This window comes from Sinohyriopsis cumingii, chromosome 6 (assembly GCF_028554795.1).
Source record: "Sinohyriopsis cumingii isolate HCF-2022 chromosome 6, ASM2855479v2, whole genome shotgun sequence".
Lineage (NCBI taxonomy): Eukaryota > Metazoa > Mollusca > Bivalvia > Unionida > Unionidae > Sinohyriopsis > Sinohyriopsis cumingii.
The window spans coordinates 48,815,675-48,836,496 of NC_142966.1; the positions used below are offsets into that span (position 1 = coordinate 48,815,675).

Sequence of the window (20,822 nt, forward strand, 5' to 3'; positions counted from 1 at the left end):
TACTTTTGCAAAATTCCCTCCTATGGCTATTAGTTCACTATTTTTGGGGGGTCAAAGTCTCTATGCCTATCGTATAGTCCACATTTCTTTTCTTTTTTGTGTATTACTAATTATAGTAACATTCTTCATGGTTTAACTAATCTTAGCAGCAAAACAGAGCCAATGGCCTTTTAAGTAAATTTTAATATCAAAGGAGCCAACTCAAATTTAAGTAAATGATTAAAGCTGATAATAGTTACCTCCCCTGAATATTGTGTCCCTATAACACTTGAAACAATAGTATAAACTGCTTTTAAAACGAAATTATCACATTCTATTCTGTTTTCATTTATGTAATTTAGTATTGCTTCTACTCTCAAAGAAGTCAACATTTTCAATACTTTGATTATTCATGGAGTACTAATACAGTCTTCATAGAGTACCAGGCTTGTAGCCTTAACAAAAACAAATTCCACAATTTTTCCAAAGCTTTTCCAGGGCCATTTCATAAAACTCATGGATCATAAAATAAAACCGTTTACTGATCATAACTGTATTGTGTTCAAAACAATCTTTCTTAACGTAGTACTCGGCGCTCTATGAAATTAGCAGTTATCAATTTTTTTAAACTCCATTATCTGAAATTCCATGACTTTTACAAAACTTTGAAAGGTTTTGAGAAATTCCATCATTCTTCAAGGACAATGAAATTTATTTGTTAAATTCCAAAATTTTTCGAGGACTCCAGGATCTGCAGGAAACCTGGAGTACAAATGGAGAACTAATATGTTGTGGTTGATACAAAACACAATTTCCTGGGCCTAAAGAAATGTCATTATCTTTCTAAACAATATTATAGGACTCTCTACCGCCATCCACAAACGAGAATATTTACAACAATATCATTTTATGCAAAATCATGCAAATTGATACACAAAAATAAACCCATCATTTGTGTAACACAAAAATAAATAAATGCATCACTAATGTAAGAAAATTAATCAATTATTCATTAGATTTGTTCAAAGTAATGCTGCCGACAATTAAAATAATTTTTAAACCAAAGAATGGTATGAAATAGATTTGGACTTACAAGAAGTGTAACCATAAACACTCTGCTTCCAAAGGTTTTCAGTTCGCTGACAATCTTCATGTAGTGTAGCTTGGCCTGGATTGCTGTGAGCTGTTTCTGTCCAGGGGGCATCAGACTCTGGACCTGCTTCAATGCATGTGTCAGCAGCTTACGCAGATCCTTTCCACGCATTTTTTCCATCAGTGACCCTGGTACAAATTTGTCCAACCCTGTCTCCTTCCTAACAAAGAGATACTAACATTTCAATAAAATATGCAAATGAATTATTTAATTCTGCCAAATTATCACTGAGGAAACAATCGGCTTTAATTCTATTCATAAATTCTGTTGGCATTTTCAATGCATGCAAATAAAGGAACTACAGAAAAACTTGTTTTACTAGACACCTCTGTGTAAAGGACATATTTTTACAAAGAAATTTTAAGAAAAATCCAGTCAATGGTGTAATATGTACTTAGTACAATCTGTAAATCTGATTACTGTTGGTCCACAAAGGACAGGGTTTACATCTGCCAAAAATTGGTCTGACATCAAATTTTAATTATACCTTTGTTCTCCTGTCTGAATTTGATGTCACTGAATAAATATCCTCTTTATCCTGTCTAAATGTCATGTCACTGAAACAAGATCCTTTTTATCCTGTCTGAATGTCATGTCACTGAAACAAGATCCTCTTTAGCCTGTCTGAATGTCATGTCACTGAAACAAGATCCTCTTTAGCCTGTCTGAATGTCATGTCACTGAAACAAGATCCTCTTTAGCCTGTCTGAATGTCATGTCACTGAAACAAGATCCTCTTTAGCCTGTCTGAATGTCATGTCACTGAAACAGGATCCTCTTTATCCTGTTTGAATGTCATGTTACTAAAACAAAATCCTCTTTATCCTGTCTGAATGTCGTGTCACTGAAACAAGATCCTCTTTATCTTGTCTGAATGTCATGTCACTGAAACAACATCCTCTTTATCCTGTCTGAATGTCATGTCACTGAATGAACATCCTCTTTATCTTGATCTGACTGGCTTTCAGACACTGTAAACAACCTTATGTTGTAGATCAGTGATCATAACACCTTATTAACCACCATACATTTTAATTACCTATAGAAACAGGTTAATTAAATGCAGGAATCAAAGTAACCCTGCCTTTTCAGTATCACTGCATTTTCTGTAAAACCCATAAAAGGAGTTCTTTTACTTTGAAATTTGTTACTGCTTCATAAAAGAAACACTTTTGGCTTCTAGTTGATATTTCTTGCAATCTGGATGACACATAAATTACCATTAGGGCAGAATACATTCCCTTAATAAGACAAGCTCCACACAATATGTGTCATGACTCCTTATGTAACATTGCCCAGGATAGCTAGAAGTTCATCAGAATTTTTAATATATAACAACTGCCCATCAACTGTTGGCAGACAGGTGAAGTGGGACAATTCATCATTCATTGGTTTAGGTATGATTAAGTACACCAAAGATTTACCACTAGGTGTTTCTTATTGCATTTTGTTTGATAAAGATATTTTGGGGGCTAAATTTACATTTTATGACACAGCAACACTTTGAAGATTATATCACGCCAAGATATGTAATGTACTTTACCCATGATACACCATGGCATTCCAGACCCAGGTTAATCTCATCATGGCAACTAGACCCACACCCTTTCTTTCACGAGTCAAATTAATGCCTTAATCACTGACCCATTGTAGCTCCACTTAATACAGACAGAAATTACCACCTATTCAACCAATCATAATTCTTATATAACAAAGGCTATGTAGACTTTTCTGGTGATTGACTGATTTGAAATCGGACTTAACAAATTGGTCAAAACAAACACTCTACTTCTTGTAATCAATTGTTGCTGTAATATTTGCTTACTGGTATTAATTTAAATTGGTTTTAATGAAAATTATTAGCAAATATTATTATGTAACAAATTCACAGAGGAACAACAAAAATATATGCAGCTGTCAATATAATTCAAATTTTCCATAATTCATTAACTTCTTTTGGCATGCTTTTAGTGACTGCCCATTCATATTAACTTGTATGACATATTTCTAAGAACATCAATGAGGTTGAGTTACAAAAACTGTGTGAAATTGGGGCTAACTCTCTCTCTCCTCTATCTCTCTCTCTCTCTCTGTGACAAAAATTAGTTGAACAACTTTCATAAAGGTAATATTAGCAGCAGCTACAGTTATGCACAAATTTACAAGGCAACCAGAAAAATATGTTGGGCATACAGATTTTCAAAGCTGGTCTCCTAGGGACAACCAAGGATTTTAACAACATTTTTACCTCTGTCAACACATGCTTATGATGTCATGGGTAATAACCTTAATTATTTATTGTAACATTTTACGACAAAGATAGAACTGTCCATAAAAAAGTTTGTTTGACGAGGTATTAGGGTTGTTTGGAGAGGCAAGTGAACCTGGACCTTTCACAATATTTCTGACACAGGTGGTTCATCTTCTCCAGTAATTGTACTATTAACAGTTTTATTGACCTTCGCCCCACTGTCATGTGAGAAAGCGAGAGCACAACTTGTATACTTGTACTGCAAATGTGAGTTAATGACCTATTATGGATAAAGACTGAACAACATTTATCCATAAATTGCATTTATTGTGAATCACAAAGCCTATGATTGCTATAAATAAAGTCTATCACAAATTGTTAAGAATGCTCAGCAAGGTAATCAAAATCGTATATTAACATTAATGATATGAACTTTATCAATCTGTTGATTGGATTTTTAAAATGCAAATTACATCACAGGTCATATAGGCCTACATACACTAATAAAACAAATACAAAACACTGAAACATAAAATTAATTTGTACCTGTATATTTCATGCATAAAGAAACAATTATATGCCTCAATTTGTTCTTCTCTACTGATAATGATCACATGATTTTTATTGGAAAGCTATCTTGTTTTCTCCTGATTTTGTAGAAATTATGTGAAAAGATGGACCAATCTGCAAATTAAAAATAGAGAATCCCTTATTCATACCTTTGTTTAAAATGTTATCAATTTTTTATATATATATGCAAGCTAAACGTTTTAGTAGATACAAAGATATAAAAGTAATCTCATGAATATATACTTAATAAAAAATGTGTACATCGCAACCATAATCTCAAGTGAGATTTATTAGAGTCTAACATCAACAGAAGAGTGTGCGGGGGAGAAAGTGATTTAATTCAATTCCTCCAAAAGGTTCCTGTATAGAACCTAAATGGCCTTGTCCTGTGATAACTGAACTTTGGCCAATATCTTGTACTAGCTATAACTCATCCTATGACAGGAGTGATAAATTATCAAGATAAAAATATAACAAAAAGAATTTTTAAAAATAAAAAAATTGGGAAGATTAAGTTTTAATAATGTTTTGAAAATAAAAATACAAAAAAGGTACTTAAAAAAACTCAAAACCTCTTGTTTAGCCAACAGGACACATAAACAAATGTGGGTATTTGTATATAAAATTATCTCAGCAGCAAAGTTTTGAAAACCAGTATCTGTGAATTAAATAAGGATACATATATTGATAATAATTTTGAAGGTCGCATTTTCCCTTCAAGTTTCCCTAAATTCCTCTGCTTATTGGTACAATGCCACTGAAACTTGATCATTGAAGTGAGTGTAAACTGAATGAGATAAACTGAGTGGTAAACAAAAAAATGTAAGACCCAAAGACGACCATATATATCTGCATACAAGTCAGGTACAACTGTAAATAACATAGTCCCTGGTCCGCTGGAATGTAATGTGGCAGCTGATCAAATTCTATGTTCTTTGCTCTACTGATCACTCCTAACAAATAGCACAGACCCAGATATAAAGTTTACAGTTTGATCTGGCACATGAGTATGTATGTTAATTACTACTCTGTGAAAACCATATAAACACATGTTAAATGTTACCAAGTATCAACATTGATATCCAAGAAAATACATGAATAAAATATACTCAATACTCCCAAACTTGATTATCTTGTACAATTTACTTTACATTTTCAAACTTTCATTGCCACCATATAGCCACTATTGTGCTGACGTGCCATAAAATGCTACTAAATAAATACATTATTGATAATCTCATTGTGGTAGGCATTGTGTTCAGTTGTACAAATCTATTTAACATCCATGTAACAGAATTCACTGTAACTTGAGATACTGGACATAACACTTAATTTTAAATCTTTCCAAACTGTTATTCCTTGGATTGAGACATTTAATATTCATTACTGGTTTTATATAAATCATAAAACCATCATCTACTAAAAAAGCTGCAGTTCCAGTCTAGTCCTTGGAACTCAGATCTGAATAAGAGTGATGACAGAGATAAGAACATGGTCATCCATTAGGGAGGTGATTCATCAACAAGAACATCAGTATCAAACGACAGAATGCAAAAACCAAATTCTGAAATCAGGTTTTTGAAAGCATAGTCTCTGCTTATCCATATTTTCAGATACGACTAATATGACTCCATTAAATAAAGTAATATTATATTTACACTTCAAATTGAACAATATATTTACTTTCAAATGCAATTTATTAACTTTTAACTTTATTTCTGAATAATTGCAGGACTTTGAAAAATTAGTTCCATATTGCTGTATTAAAACCATTTGTAATTTAAACCATTAAAATTATTTTTCAAATTCATCCTTCAAGAACAAAATACTTACTCAATAGTTTTTATATTAATTTTCCCAATAATGTTACTGCTAGCGGAATGTTGGTTTATCTGAAGTGCTGCCAAGCGAAGAATGGTTTCCGGTTTGAGTTCTGAAGCAAATCTCTCCTGGAGGACATCATTACAACACTGAAAATCAAATATTATAATTTAGCATGCCATGCATTAAACCTCTATTTGTGTGCAATCCATAATGATTAGGAATTGTAGGAAATACCATATTTTTCCAACCTTAAGCCCATGTCTAATGACCAGTCCATGCCCTACACATGAATATTTAACTCTTTCTGACAACAAACTCATCTTACACAGATGTATTTCACTGAAAATACTTTTCGTCACCTCTATCACATTTCAATTTTAGTGCATCTGAATGACCGGCCATATTTCCAGAAATTCCACAGAGATGCTTCCAGGATTTTATCTACAGGAGGAGCTCCACCCTTGTCACAAAAACAGAGGGAGGAGTAGAAAGAAGGAGGGGAAGAAGGAAACAACCATAGTTCAATATTTACCAAACACTTCAATATTTGTCCCTCTTTCTTCTGGCTCCATTGTTAGTGCTCTATTGAAATCAAAATCTTTCAAAGCAGTTGCATTTGTATAAGCAAAAATCTGTTTCTGAGCTTAATGTATGCCTCATGTATGTATGAATGAATGCCTTACGTATGTATGAATGTATGCCTTGTGTATGTATGAATGTAGGCCTTATGTATGAATGAATGCCTTATGTATGTATGAATGTATGCCTTATGTATGTATGAATGTAGGCCTTATGTATGAATGAATGCCTTATGTATGTATGAATGTATGCCTTGTGTATGTATGAATGTATGCCTTATGTATGAATGGATGCTTTATGTATGTATGAATGTAGGCCTTATGTATGAATGTATGCCTTATGTATGTATGAATGTATGCCTTGTGTATGTATGAATGTAGGCCTTGTGTATGTATGAATGTATGCTTTGTGTATGTATGAATGTAGGCCTTATGTATGAATGAATGCCTTATGTATGTATGAATGTATGCCTTGTGTATGTATGAATGTAGGCCTTATGTATGAATGAATGCCTTATGTATGTATGAATGTATGCCTTATGTATGTTTGAATGTAGGCCTTATGTATGAATGAATGCCTTATGTATGTATGAATGTATGCCTTGTGTATGTATGAACGTAGGCCTTATGTATGAATGTATGCCTTATGTACATATGAATGTATGCCTTGTGTATGTATGAATGTATGCCTTATGTATAAATGTATGCCTTCTGTATGTATGAATGTAGGCCTTGTGTATGAATGTATGCCTTATGTATGTATGAATGCATGCCTTGTGTATGTATGAATGTATGCCTTGTGTATGAATGTATGCCTTATGTACATATGAATGTATGCCTTGTGTATGTATGAATGTATGCCTTATGTATGAATGTATGCCTTATGTATGTATGAATGTATGCCTCATGTATGTACGAATGTATACCTCATGTATGAATGTATGCCTTGTGTATGTATGAACGTATGCCATATGTATTTATGAATGTATAATATATGTATATATGAATGTATGCCTTATGTATGAATGTATCCTTGTGTATGTATGTATGCCTTATGTATGTATGAATGTATGCCTTATGTATGAATGTATGCCTCATGTATGTATGAATGTATGCCTTATGTATGAATGAATGTATGCCTTGTGTATGCATGAATGTAGGCCTTATGTATGTATGAATGTATGCCTTGTGTATGTATCAATGTATGCCTTGTGTATGTATGAATGTGTAATTTATGTATGTATGAATGTATGCCTTATGTATGTATGAATGTATGCCTTATGTATGTATGAATGTATGCCTTGTGTATGTATGAATGTATGCCTTGTGTATGTATGAATGTATGCCTTATGTATGTATGAATGTATGCCTTATGTATGTATGTATGAATGTGTGCCTTATGTATGTATGAATGTATGCCTCATGTATGTATGAATGTATGCCTTGTGTACGTATGAATGTATGCCTTATGTATGTACGAATGTATGCCTCATGTATGTATGAATGTATGCCTCATGTATGTATGAATGTATGCCTTGTGTATGTATGAATGTATGCCTTATGTATGTATGAATGTATGCCTTGTGTATGAATGTATGCCTTATGTATGTATAAATGTATGCCTTATGTATGCATAAATGTATGCCTTATGTATGTATGAATGTATGCCTCATGTATGTATGAATGTATGCCTCATGTATGTATGAATGTATGCCTTATGTATGTATGAATGTATGCCTTATGTATGCATAAATGTATGCCTTGTGTATGTATGAATGTATGCCATATGTATTTATGAATGAATAATTTAGGTATGTATGAATGTATGCCTTATGTATGTATGAATGTATGCCTTATGTATGTATAAATGTATGCCTTATGTATGTATAAATGTATGCTTTGTGTATATGTGAATGTATGCCTTATGTATGTATAAATGTATGCCTTGTGTATGTATAAATGTATGCCTCATGTATGTATAAATGTATGCCTTGTGTATGTATGAATGTATGCCATATATATTTATAAATGTATAATTTATGTATGTATGAATGTATGCCTTATGTATGTATGAATATATGCCTTATGTATGTATCAATATTGTTCTGTGCTAAGTTAGCTGGCTTGGACAGGATGGGAAATTGTTCTTTATGGTTGTTATATACAATTTTCCACAGCTCATAGGAATAGTCTTTTGGATATTTCTGCTCCAAAATAATATTCATCACTAACATAAACTCTGCCAAAGTTTTACTTTCTTAAATCAGTGCTTTGCTCACTATTATGCCAGATTTTGTATCTGCTCCGTAATGCTATATTACGAGTTTTCAAGTCCATCAATGCCATCAAATTTAGCTTAAGAACCATTTATGCCAAAATGAAGAAGCCTGATGTGTAAACAGCTGCCCACCTGAAAAGAGACAGATCTCACAACATGTGCAGCTTTAAACTAAGGTGAGAAAGTTCTCACACATCATTACTCTCCAAAGGAGTGAATTCATACAAATTTTGACTGATTCCCATATTCACACATGCTGGCATCATCTCTGCTTCCAGACACCTATGGCAAATAACTGCTGTCTGTATAGTCAATTCAAAGCACCACTTGTTGGCAATATCTCAAGCAGAACAGGATTTCTGGAAGTTTAGAGGACTTAATTAAATATGCTATTGCACTTGATGATCCCTACATAATCACAAGAAACAATAGGACATCAGAGAGTCCCTTAAAATGTAAAGTGGCTGCCACTATGTCTGCAAGTAGAAGTATGGAATACAGACATTCAAAACAGTTTTTGATGATTAATAAGACTCTATTAAACAATCAGCTGAAGAAAAAAACTTTAGCATGTAAACTTGAACACATTTATCTTTCGAAATATGTTCAAAATGGAGGTCTGATCAAAGTGGGAACTTTATTATTTGGATTTTTATTTATGCATCTTTATGACAATCTGTGTGCATAAAAGTCCAATTCATCTTCTTTCTTTGGAAACAGCATCATAACATACAAGTAATTTTGACAGTAACATAAAGACTGCCAAGTAATAAAATTATATTATTCTATTTAATTTCAAAACTGTCCAGTACTCTCCTGGGTTTTAACAGGAAATCTGTTTTCAAGCTTCCACATAATAAATATGGTGTATATGTTTGGTTTTCTGACTTATATATTAAATTCACACGCAAAAAATAATTTGAATCTAATTAGGTGTGTAACTAATTAAAGAAGGTGTGCCCATGTCCTGATGTACCAATTTGTGATATAACTGGACACCATACAAACCTGCAAATAAAAATATTCAAATGCAACTGGATCTTCTTTCAGGAGGTCATAAGCATCTCTAGGAACAAATACCACTCGAAATAAACACCGGAAGTTACTTGATCCTGGTCGGGCTGCAATCTATAATTACAAGAAGAAAACAAGAGATAACAGAAAACAGTAAAATTCACTTGTACATGGTTATGCAGAAGAACAATAGTTAAATCTGTCAACACCCATTGTAAATGCTGACTGAGGATGAAGAAAGGGCAGTAGATGTAGGTTACAGTGACATAATACTGATATTCAAGTGCAGCACTCCAAAAGATGCATGCACAAGCCATGTTTAGCTGCTACACAAGTGTTAAAGCAATTGATTAATGGTGAACAGTTACCATTTATACTTGCGTATCAATCCAGCTGCAAACCACACAGACCCAGATATGCTGTCACATAATGTACTTGCAGATCTGGGTCTGTGCAATTTGTTAGGAATAATCAGTAGAACAAACAACATAGACCCTGATCTGCAGGCACATTATGCTTCAGCAGATCAAGATTTTTGTTGTTTGCACTTTGACTTCACTTATAAGTGAGTATATATGGAACTAAAGTAGAACAAGTCGATAACAGTGACCTACATTTGCATTGTGGTGTATTACTCTTCAGGGTTTATGTATATATCAAACATTATGACAGAGAAGGTAGAGAATAATAAAAAAACAGGCTTTAACGTACAAAAAATTTACATTTTTTTAACACTGATTCCTAAATTACCCAAGGTAAAGCATAAGCTCTCCTTTACTTCAACAAAGGAAAATTCACTTGTATTAACAATTTAGAACATTGATTATTTCAAAGTTTTGCAGTTGCTGATTATATTTATGTGTGTTTGGGAGAAAGAATTAGAGTTAACTGATAAAGACAAAAAAAAAGACAGAAAAAGAATAATGAAAAATAAATGTAAGCAAATAATAAACAAAGGGGTCACAGGAATCATAGCTGTAACTATGACATGTTAATTTCAGGCCAATATCATAAGTCAATATTTGTGTTCTGAAGAAAAAACGTCTATGGAGATACACCTAGAGTAAATCATTTGAAAAGGTCAGTGCAGAAACCTATCTTGTTCCTTGCTACCTATCTTCAAGAAAATAAATCAGAAAAAGTAAATTTCACACATTTCAATCAATGAAGGCTGTCAGAATAAAAACAATCTGTATGTAAGATAAATGCATATCCTTGAAGGGACTGACTCTGGCCAAAAAGAATTTCCTGAGAACTCCAGCATATCTAATATGGCAACACAACTATTTCCTTACATTACCAATGTTCAGTTGTATTATCAATAAGATTTTCAAGATGATGACTGTGGCAGTGAAACTGGATGTCCGAGGGACATTATTTTCATTTGCAACTTGCTTGGCATCATTAGAAGTCTTTTAGTGAAAACTCCCATGTCATACGTCTAGCCATTCAAGAGAGGCAGCAACTGCAAACTTTTTCAGATGGCTGCTGTGTTGAGTATGATGACTGTCAGCATGATAATATTGTAATAAAACAATTTTATTGCATTTTCCTCTGTTCAGGAGGATTAGTGACAACAAACTTTTCAAGATGTCCACTGTGGCAACCAAACTGGATGTTGTGGGACACCTTTTTCATTTAGGACCAACTAGACATCATAAGAAGTCTTTTAGTGAAAACTCCCATGTCAATATCCCTTATATCATCATGACCATCCACTCAAAAGATGTAGCACTGAAAGTTTCAAGATGGTCACTGTGGTAACAATACTGAATGCCAGATTAGCACCATTTTCAAAATGGAGCACACAGTCATCAAAAGAAGTCTTTCAGTCAAACTCCCATGACAATAAGACCATCCATTCAGTGTAGTAGGGATAAAATGATTTTCAAGATGGCCATATAGGATGTCCGAGGGGTACCATTTTCATTTAGTACCAACCATAGCTTGGGATGAATATATTTGTAAAGTAATGTGGCAAACCTCTCTGTGGTTTAGGTTGTCTAGCAATAATAAAGTGCTGGATGAAATCATATAAGATCTTCTGTCTCAAAAGAAAGCAAGAAAAATGTCTTTATTTATTTGAACAATGAATATTTTGGAAGGCATAAAAGAGGGAAGATATACCTCAGACAAAGTTTCATGCTCCTGTAGGATTGCCATTTTGCCTGTGACCTTACTCTTAGCACTGTGTAATACCAAGCAGAAGTTGTGGATATTATGTATGTTCAACTTCTCCTGTAGGGACTGCATCACATCCTGCAAGAGGAATGGAAATTGTTACATATGGCCATAACAGTCTCCAAGAGAGAGGATCAGGAGGAATTGGGGACTTCAATATCTTTAATAAAATTAGCAGATATAAAAATGAAATTAAGAGCATTAAACTTTTATATATACTTGTTTGGTGCTAAAGTCTGAATAGAAGAAGAAAATTATTAAGATATACTTTTTTTTATTAATTTTTAAAAAAAGAAACCAAATGGCAATTTCAGTGGATTCTAGTAATAACATAATACACCTCAGAGTAAAATAAGACATTATTGTTTTCATTGAGACATGGGTTACGAATCATGCATTCTTAGGGATAATACAAGAAATAAAATTTGTTCTAGTGAACATTAAAATCAGAAGGGGAATCAAAATATCAGGGCAAGATGTTTCTTTGTCTCTCCACCTAATGAGAAGCTAACTATAACTCCTCATTAAACTGTTCTTTTATTGCTCTATATTATGCTAAAAGTCAGACTCAACTCAAAATCCTAAGGTCTCAGATATCAAACCTCTGATCACTAAGATGTCAGAATGTTCAATCATTGACCAATCAGATGTCAGTATGTCAAATCATTGACCAATCAGATGTTAGTACTTTCAGCAGAGTCACAGTCTTAGTTTGCAAATGTTTGCACAATCTAGTAATCTTGCCATTAATACCTTAACAGTTGTTTTGTTGTCGTACTTGAAAGACTTGGTTTGACCATTCTCCATGAAGACTTTTAATACATTTGGCATGAAAGGAACATAACTTTCTTCTGTGGAGTCCTGAAAAAAAAGAAGTTTGAAGTATAATGAATTCAACATTACACATCCATTTCATGCCGCCTGTATTGTGACTGAAAACTTCACCCTTGTCTTGAAATTACAACAGGAAAGAAAGTAGTCCCTAAAATCAGTTTCAGTGCTGACATATTGTCAGCTGTTATGTATTCATAAGCATTTCATACTTTAAGTGACAAGCAGTGTATTTGAAATTTACAGTGAAAAGTGTGTAAACCAGACTACAAACATGTCAGATTTCTTCCAAGTATGCCTCAAAATCAGACCCTCTTTAATCCTCTAGTGATAAAAACTTTTAAAACTTCTGATTCTTGACCAGTTTGGGCCTTAGTTTTGTCTCATTTGTGGTCAGTCTATCAGACTGGTTCCATGTAAAAAAATATTAAAAATACATGTGCTATACAAGTCATTAGGTCTCACTGGATAGTTTTGTATTTTGACACCCCCCTAATTTTTAAGGTAGAAGGCATGAACCTAATTATCATAAGCCTGACATTTATAAATTCACGCATAAGCTAAATCTATAATGTGGTTTAGATTTACTTTGAATTAGGCTTGGAAATAGGTTGGCTTGTTGGTGACTGCCTGTCACAGTTAGATGAGCATTGGAGATCAAATGCATAACTTGGGCTGCAAATGAGCTGCCGACTTGGCTTACGTATTTATGTGTGTCTGCTACAGAGGTAAATATCTAAAAATCTAGATGGTTGAGGGGTGATTAAAAGTATGCTAATTTGTTTTTGTACTAGTGAACTTTATTCATGCATAAGGCACATATTGATTCTTTTAGCTGCCTTGTCACAGGAAAATATTCAAAATAGCTATTTCTTGTCAAAAATGAGTGTAAAATTTAGGGGTTGGTGGCAGTGTTGGTTCAGTATAAAAACCACCAGTTGCATCAGGAATTAACCTGATTACTGCAGTCAAAATCTCACATGTATGCTTTCTACAAAAATCATTAGTTTGTTTTTATTTGTATCTTCAGTGTAAAATTATTCTCATTTTTCTGTAATTGGTCATTGTTGGATGAAAATTCACCAGATAAACTGTCCAGTGAGACCTAATATGAACAGAAAGCTGGTACTAGATATCAATACTGATTTTAAGACACTGGAATTTATCATTTTCAGTACTGTCAAAATGCAAAATAAAACCATATTTATTTGCAAGAGTTTATTTGGGATTTTTGTGGTTATAAAAGACATAAAGCATTTACAAGATTATCTCCATGGCAAGCACACAAGATAAGCTATATTTTCCCTGAATTTTAGGCATAGAAAACCATTTGGTAACAGTTACATACAAACCCTATTTAGACTACTGTAATTCAGTAATCAAATTATAAAGATAGCACATTAAGAAAAAAAGAGCATATGGACTAATATCAAAAGGAAAGAAACTTTAGCTGATAAGTTAAAAATATTAACTATTAAAGACCGAATTTGGTTGAGAAAAGCCAATTAAATGTACAGGATATCCAATAATAGTACTCCTGGATATTTACAATCACTATTCCAGTATAGGCTATGTGGCAATACTGCCCACCTGTGATCTATTTCTACCAAACAGTACGAAATTCCCAAACAAATAAGAAATTATTCAAAAGAGGTTTCCGATACTCTGAAACTTTGCTATGGAATAGTATTCCAGTTGAAATGCCCACTCTATTTCCTTCTTGCAAGCCAATATATCCAGTGGCTTCAGAGATGTAGTTAAATAAAATAAATTCCTTTGTATGATGACCTCAAGGAAGACAAGTTCTTCAGCTAATTGTGTTACCCTCTTTAAATAAAGTCATTATTATTATTAGCAATATTATTATTATTATTATTATTATTATTATTATTATTAAAATCTGGCTGCCCAACATATATTTCTGACTGCCCAGTCAATTACTGCAGTTGCCCCCATGATTGCTGTAATCAATCAGTGGAAAGAATAAAACAAGTTTACACAAATATTTAACCTATCTGAGATTAATAAACAAAGAAAACCAAACAATTTCTTTTCATTTGTGGGGTCTTGCTGCCAATAAGATCTCATATAGCTGGCTGTAACCCATGACAAAAAAATCGTCCACATTTTATTTTTATCTGAGATTATATCGTATTGTTCACATTATCATTAATCTGACACTTAATTAATCCCAAGACTAAACTGTCCACATGGGATTTTTCTTTAGCCATTACTCTACAACTTTACAAGCCAATGTAGTACATAACAACTATTGTTTGGTTATTTTGCCTAAAATTAGCCACACAAAAAAGCCACAAAAAAAGCAACTTTAACATGTTCTACAGCGATCATCCATTTTGCTGAATACAGTACTAGACCAGGATTCATCTTGTCATTAGTCACAGATTAAAGAAATCATAACCATTTGCTCCAGGTGTGTTGACAAAGACCAGGATTCACCCTAAGGGGTTGGTAATTTGGACTGTGATTACTCAACCAGTTAATGAGTTGCCAATTCATGTAGATTAGTGTGACTTCTTACAGATAGCAGTCACAAAATAGGCAACAAAGGAATCATAGGGAGATAATTCTGGCACCCTGCTGTAAGCGCCCAGAGGGACAATTCAATGATCAAATCTTTATTGCTGGAAAATATGTACCTATGTGTATGTGTCTATATATATATATATATATATATATATATATATATATATATATATATATATATATATATATATATATATATATATATATATATATATATATATATATATATATATAAAGAGAGAGAGAGAAAGAGGCTTAATGATAAATAATCATTTATTTTAAGTAACCAATTAACCAAAAGATTTGAAAAAATACAGGCATTTTGATTCCTTCTGATTGGTCATGACAAATGTAGCAAATAATTTTATATATTTGGTTGTATCAGAGTCAAAAGTGAAATTAAGTGGTAAATATGAGGTTTTGGGGATTTTAAAGGTTTTTTCTTCAAGATTTAATTTTTCTGAGGTTCAAGACAAAAAGCATTTACAAGATTATCTCCATGGCAAGCACACAATTTATTAAAAGTTTATAAAGTATGCTTTGAGTTTGCTTATAAATAAAATGTAAATAAAGATAAAGTGAAAAGGAATAAATAAATAAAACACAAATACCTGAAATTTTTAACTTTTCCAGACCAGAAGGCTAGTGTAACGAAAAACTGTGCAAAAAAAGCATTTTTTCTGGGGCTGGGAAAAAGTTCATCAATTTTTATAATTTTTAGCTTTTTTAATATTTATGTTTCCTTCAGTGTTAACACATTAACCCCTAGCGACAACTTTACGGGGCAGGAGGTAGTAGCCTACTGCCGAGCTCTGTAGCATCATGGTCATGCAAGATACACTAAAGTGGGTGGTATTATAAAAAGGTAGACAGATGTAGCTCTACAATGATACCAAATAATCTGGAATATCTAGTTGCACTACAAAATACAGATAGAAAAACCTCCTTTTTGGACCCGACTTTTTTTAACCAAAATTCGCCCATAGTTGGAATCCGATTTAGTGTCTGGATTTTAGACTTTTTGGTCTCAGATATAAGGCAAACCGGTATGAACTGCAAACAGACAGATGAGCCTTTGCAAAAAGTAGGATAAGATGGGCATTTGTAATAAAGAGTGGTCTCCATACAAAAATAATGGCTCCGTTTAGCCCAAAAAAAAAAAAAAAAGAACTCCAAGTTTTACCCTTCTGCTCATGCGTGATTCAAATAGCCAATGAAAAACAATGTTTCTAACACAACTAGGCAGTATGTTATTGAAAGATGACCAGGGATTTGGTGTTTTCGAGTCTATTCATAAATAGCTTTCAAAATGTGTTTCCGGGCCTACTCGATTTTCAGGCAAAAATGACAAAAAGCTCCAGGGGTTAATGTGTTAAAGGCCTATTTCAGGTTTCTAAAATTGAAATGAAATTTTAGGTTTTTTGATGTTTTTCGGGACAGCTTCCAAACCTATAGCAGTGTGATATGGTTGTCATGCAAAATCTGAACTAATGCTGAGAATTTCTATAAATATTTGTACTCATTGTTCTCTGATTCAAAGAAAAATGTTTTAGTAAGTTTCCATTATTTTAAAATGACTGACAATTGTCCTGAGTGTTGAAATTTATGGAAATGTATGGTACTTCAATGTTTGAAATACAGGACAGGGGCATTGTCTGTCAATATAATATCTAACGACCAAAATTACATTATTTATGAACATTAACTGAATTCATGTACATGTGCAAAGAACATATACTGTAAAAGTGATAAAGTCAGTTACATGTAAATACCATGTACATGAAATCAAAGAGTTGGTTCTAATACTGTTTTATCTTGTAATTATTTTTAACTGTTATTAGTGGTAATTTGAATTATTTTTTAACTGTCATTACTGGCAAGTTTACGATCAAACAATGTTTCTGTCAGATTTTACTCCGTACAAGTAATTATGAAAAACAAAACAAGGCACATTTGGTAGCTGAGACCACTATGTAACTGTGATCCTTTTTGACAGCAAAATGTTGAAATTAAGATGTCAACTATCATCAGGAATGTCAAGATCTGACATCAGAACTAATGTGGCTAATGCATGTTTGACACTCCATCACAGCAGTGACGCAGAAATTTTCAATGCTCAGAAAAATTTGATAAGAACATGGGAAGTTTGAAAGACAGTACCATCCAGTCGGAAAAGAGTGCAAAGAAGAATTATTGATAGCTGCAAAGTATGCATTTACAAGTAAATGCTGTACTCCACTATCCAATAAAATGGTGACAATTAGGATTCAGTCTTGCTGTACTCCACTATCCAACAAACTGTTGACAATTAGGATCAAGTCATGCTGTACTCCACTGTCCAACAAAATGGTGACAATTAGGATCAAGTCATGCTGTACTCCACTGTCCAACAAAATGGTGACAATTAGGAGCAAGCCATGCTGTACTCCACTGTCCAACAAAGTGATGACAATCAGGAGCAAGTCATGCTGTACTCCACTGTCCAACAAACTGGTGACAATTAGGATTAAGTCATGCTGTACTCCAGTGTCCAACAAACTGGTGACAATTAGGAGAAAATCATGCTGTACCCCATTGTCCAACAAACTGTTGACAATTAGGATTAAGTCTTGCTGTACTCCACTGTCCAACAAACTGGTGACAATTAGGAGAAAGTCATGCTGTATTCCATTGTCCAACAAACTGGTGATAATTAGAAGCAAATCATGCTGTACTACACTGTCCAACAAACTGGTGACAATTAGGAGAAAGTCATGCTGTACTCCATTGTCCAACAAACTGGTGATAATTAGAAGCAAATCATGCTGTACTACACTGTCCAATAAATGGTAACAACTTGGAGTAATTTATGACCAAATAATAAATACTGTTGCTGTTGTTGTTGTTGTTGTTGTAGGGTTTAACGCCATTTTTCAGCACATGATAGGCTATACATGGCAGCGACACAGTTTTCTCAATTTTTCTTCTTCAGTTTTTGGAGGTCCCTCGGTAACTCGCGCCTAACTTATAGTGCAGTCAACTTTTGTGGACCCTGTTGTGTGCGAGTTATCGAGGGAGATGTGATTTCAGAAGTAATAGCAATAACAAGATTTTCAAGATGGCCACCATGGGGGTCTGGATATTAGATCAGCACCATTTTCATTTTGGGACAGACATCAAATGAGTCTTTTGTGAAAACTCCATTATAAGTAATAACAAGGGTTTTACGATGTCCACCACAGCAGCCATATTGAATGTCTGATTAACACCATTTTCATTTTGGGACAATCAGACATCAAATGAGTCTTTTGTGAAAACTCCATTGTAAGTAATAACAAGGGTTTTACGATGTCCACCACAGCAGCCATTTTGAATGTCTGATTAACACCATTTTCATTTTGAACCAACCAGACATGATATTGACCAGGTTTAGGAGTAGTGGCAATGATCAGATTTTCAAGATGGCTGCAGTGTTGGTCATATTTTATGTCCAAGGGTCACCATTTCATTTTGGATGTACTAGACCATAATGTGAATGTATTTGCCAGTTATATGCCAATCCTCCCAAAAGTTTAGCAAGAGTAGCAAAAATAACATGTGCTGATGGAACTTGAGGCCAGATGGAAGGTCATTATATAAGCTTTCTGGCCTAAGACTATTAGAGTTCAAAACAAAACAGAAATTTCTCTCCTGTTTCCATTCCTTTTTTTCTTCCTTCCTCTTCTTTCATATTTTGCTCTTTTTTCCCTTCCCACGTTCCTTCATCATTCATTCACCTCCTTGTCTTAGGGTTCTTCATGTGTTCTGCCCTTCATATATTCCTTTCTTTCTTCATTCCTGCTGTTGGACTTCATTCCATCAGATCTCATTTGATCATTACATATAATTGTGTATTTATGTGGAAATATTTTTTTTCTATTTTCAAAGCTATGGCATATGTTGAAGTGTGTATTGTGCTTGGGTGAAAAATATTTTACAGTCAATAATGATCATTTTACTCTGAAGATACTGTGCCGCAAAGGTCTATGAGAACCAGTGGCTGTTCTTGTTGGTAAATGGAAAGAAAGTCACTGAACAAAGATCTATGAGAACCAGTGGTTGTTCTTGTTGGTAAATGGAAAGAAAGTCACTGAACAAAGGTCTATGAGAACCAGTGGTTGTTCTTGTTGGTAAATGGAAAGAAAGTCACTGAACAAAGATCTATGAGAACCGGTGGTTGTTCTTGTTGGTAAATGGAGAGAAAGTCACTGAACAAAGATCTATGAGAACCAGTGGTTGTTCTTGTTGGCAAATGGAAAGAAAGTCATTGAACAAAGGTCTATGAGAACCAGTGATTGTTCTTGTTGGCAAATGGAAAGAAAGTCACTGAACAAAGATCTATGAGAACCAGTGGTTGTTCTTGTTGGTAAATGCAAAGAAAGTCACTGAACAAAGGTCTATGAGAACCAGTGGTTGTTCTTGTTGGTAAATGGAAAGAAAGTCACTGAACAAAGGTCTATGAGAACCAGAGGTTGTTCTTGTTGGTAAATGGAAAGAAAGTCACTGAACAAAGGTCTATGAGAACCAGTGGTTGTTCTTAAATAGAAAGAAAGTCACTGAACAGGACAAAAAGTATTAAAAAAACATAGGACAAAAAGTCACAATTCAGATTTGTATTGCTATGATAAACATGTAGGACAAAAAATCACAATATTTATTGTTATTATGAATATGTAGGACAAAATGTCACAGGACAAAAAGTCACAGTTCATATTTTTATTGTTATCATGAACATGTAGTACAAAAGATCACCAAAATGTAACACTTGAAAACGTTTAATGCTATAGAATGGTAACATTGATTAATGATGAAGAAAAGCATATTACACAGAATTTGGAGCAGTTGTGTTAGACAGAAAGAAGTGATTTTGACAATAATTTAGCAACTGACCATTTGGTTCGATTCTTTGAGCAGGTGTATTATGTGGCAATTTTTGGTGGCATAATTTGTTTTTTTAATTACTGTGTAAACAAGGTTGTAAGATATCCATGCTAGTAGCAAATGCCTGGTCTCCTTTTATTGTATTATAAATCCAATTTTTATAAATTAACTCTGTTTTTTACAATTTTATTGGATCTAAATGGTCACATGATACTGATCAGGAATTTTTTACACATCAATAAATTCTGCAGACTACTTTTGGTTCCCTGTTTCCAGGTCATTTAATATTAAGTTTTATCTATATCAATCCCTTACACATTAATAACAACAACAATCCCCTCTGCCCCCCCACTCCCGTGACTTCTGATCAAAATTTACAAACACCAGATTAAAATTGACCATCAGAAGTTAGAACAACATAATTGCACAGACCTTCCTGCACTCCAACACTAACTCCATTTGCCAAAGAAGGCATATGGCAGGCTTTACATTAAGTCAATCTTCGGAAGTTATGGCATTTTGCCTCAACAACATGTTCCAGCAACTGTTATTAAAGGTCATGGTCATGTCAAGCAATGGATCTCACTAAAAAATGGACATGATTTTGCTTTTCAAAGCTTGAAATGTGTAGAAAGCAACAACAACAAATGTTATAAGAACACTTTCCATATGCAAGCGTAATTTAGAAAAAAAAGGAATAGCCTGGTTTACAAAGCA

At 33.6% G+C, this 20,822-nt stretch overlaps 1 protein-coding gene across 1 annotated transcript in view; it reads right to left on the bottom strand.

Moving 5' to 3' along the window:
• Window positions 1-20,822, bottom strand: part of LOC149796891 (uncharacterized) — a 217,130-nt gene that overhangs the window by 69,065 nt on the left and 127,243 nt on the right. The window contains exons 8-12 of the mRNA XM_089961541.1: window positions 12,582-12,689; window positions 11,775-11,906; window positions 9,642-9,761; window positions 5,787-5,923; window positions 1,073-1,292 (exon numbers count right to left, since the gene is read on the bottom strand). Of these exons, the coding sequence (XP_089817667.1) occupies window positions 1,073-1,292; window positions 5,787-5,923; window positions 9,642-9,761; window positions 11,775-11,906; window positions 12,582-12,689 (717 nt within the window). The remainder of the gene's footprint in view (window positions 1-1,072; window positions 1,293-5,786; window positions 5,924-9,641; window positions 9,762-11,774; window positions 11,907-12,581; window positions 12,690-20,822) is intronic.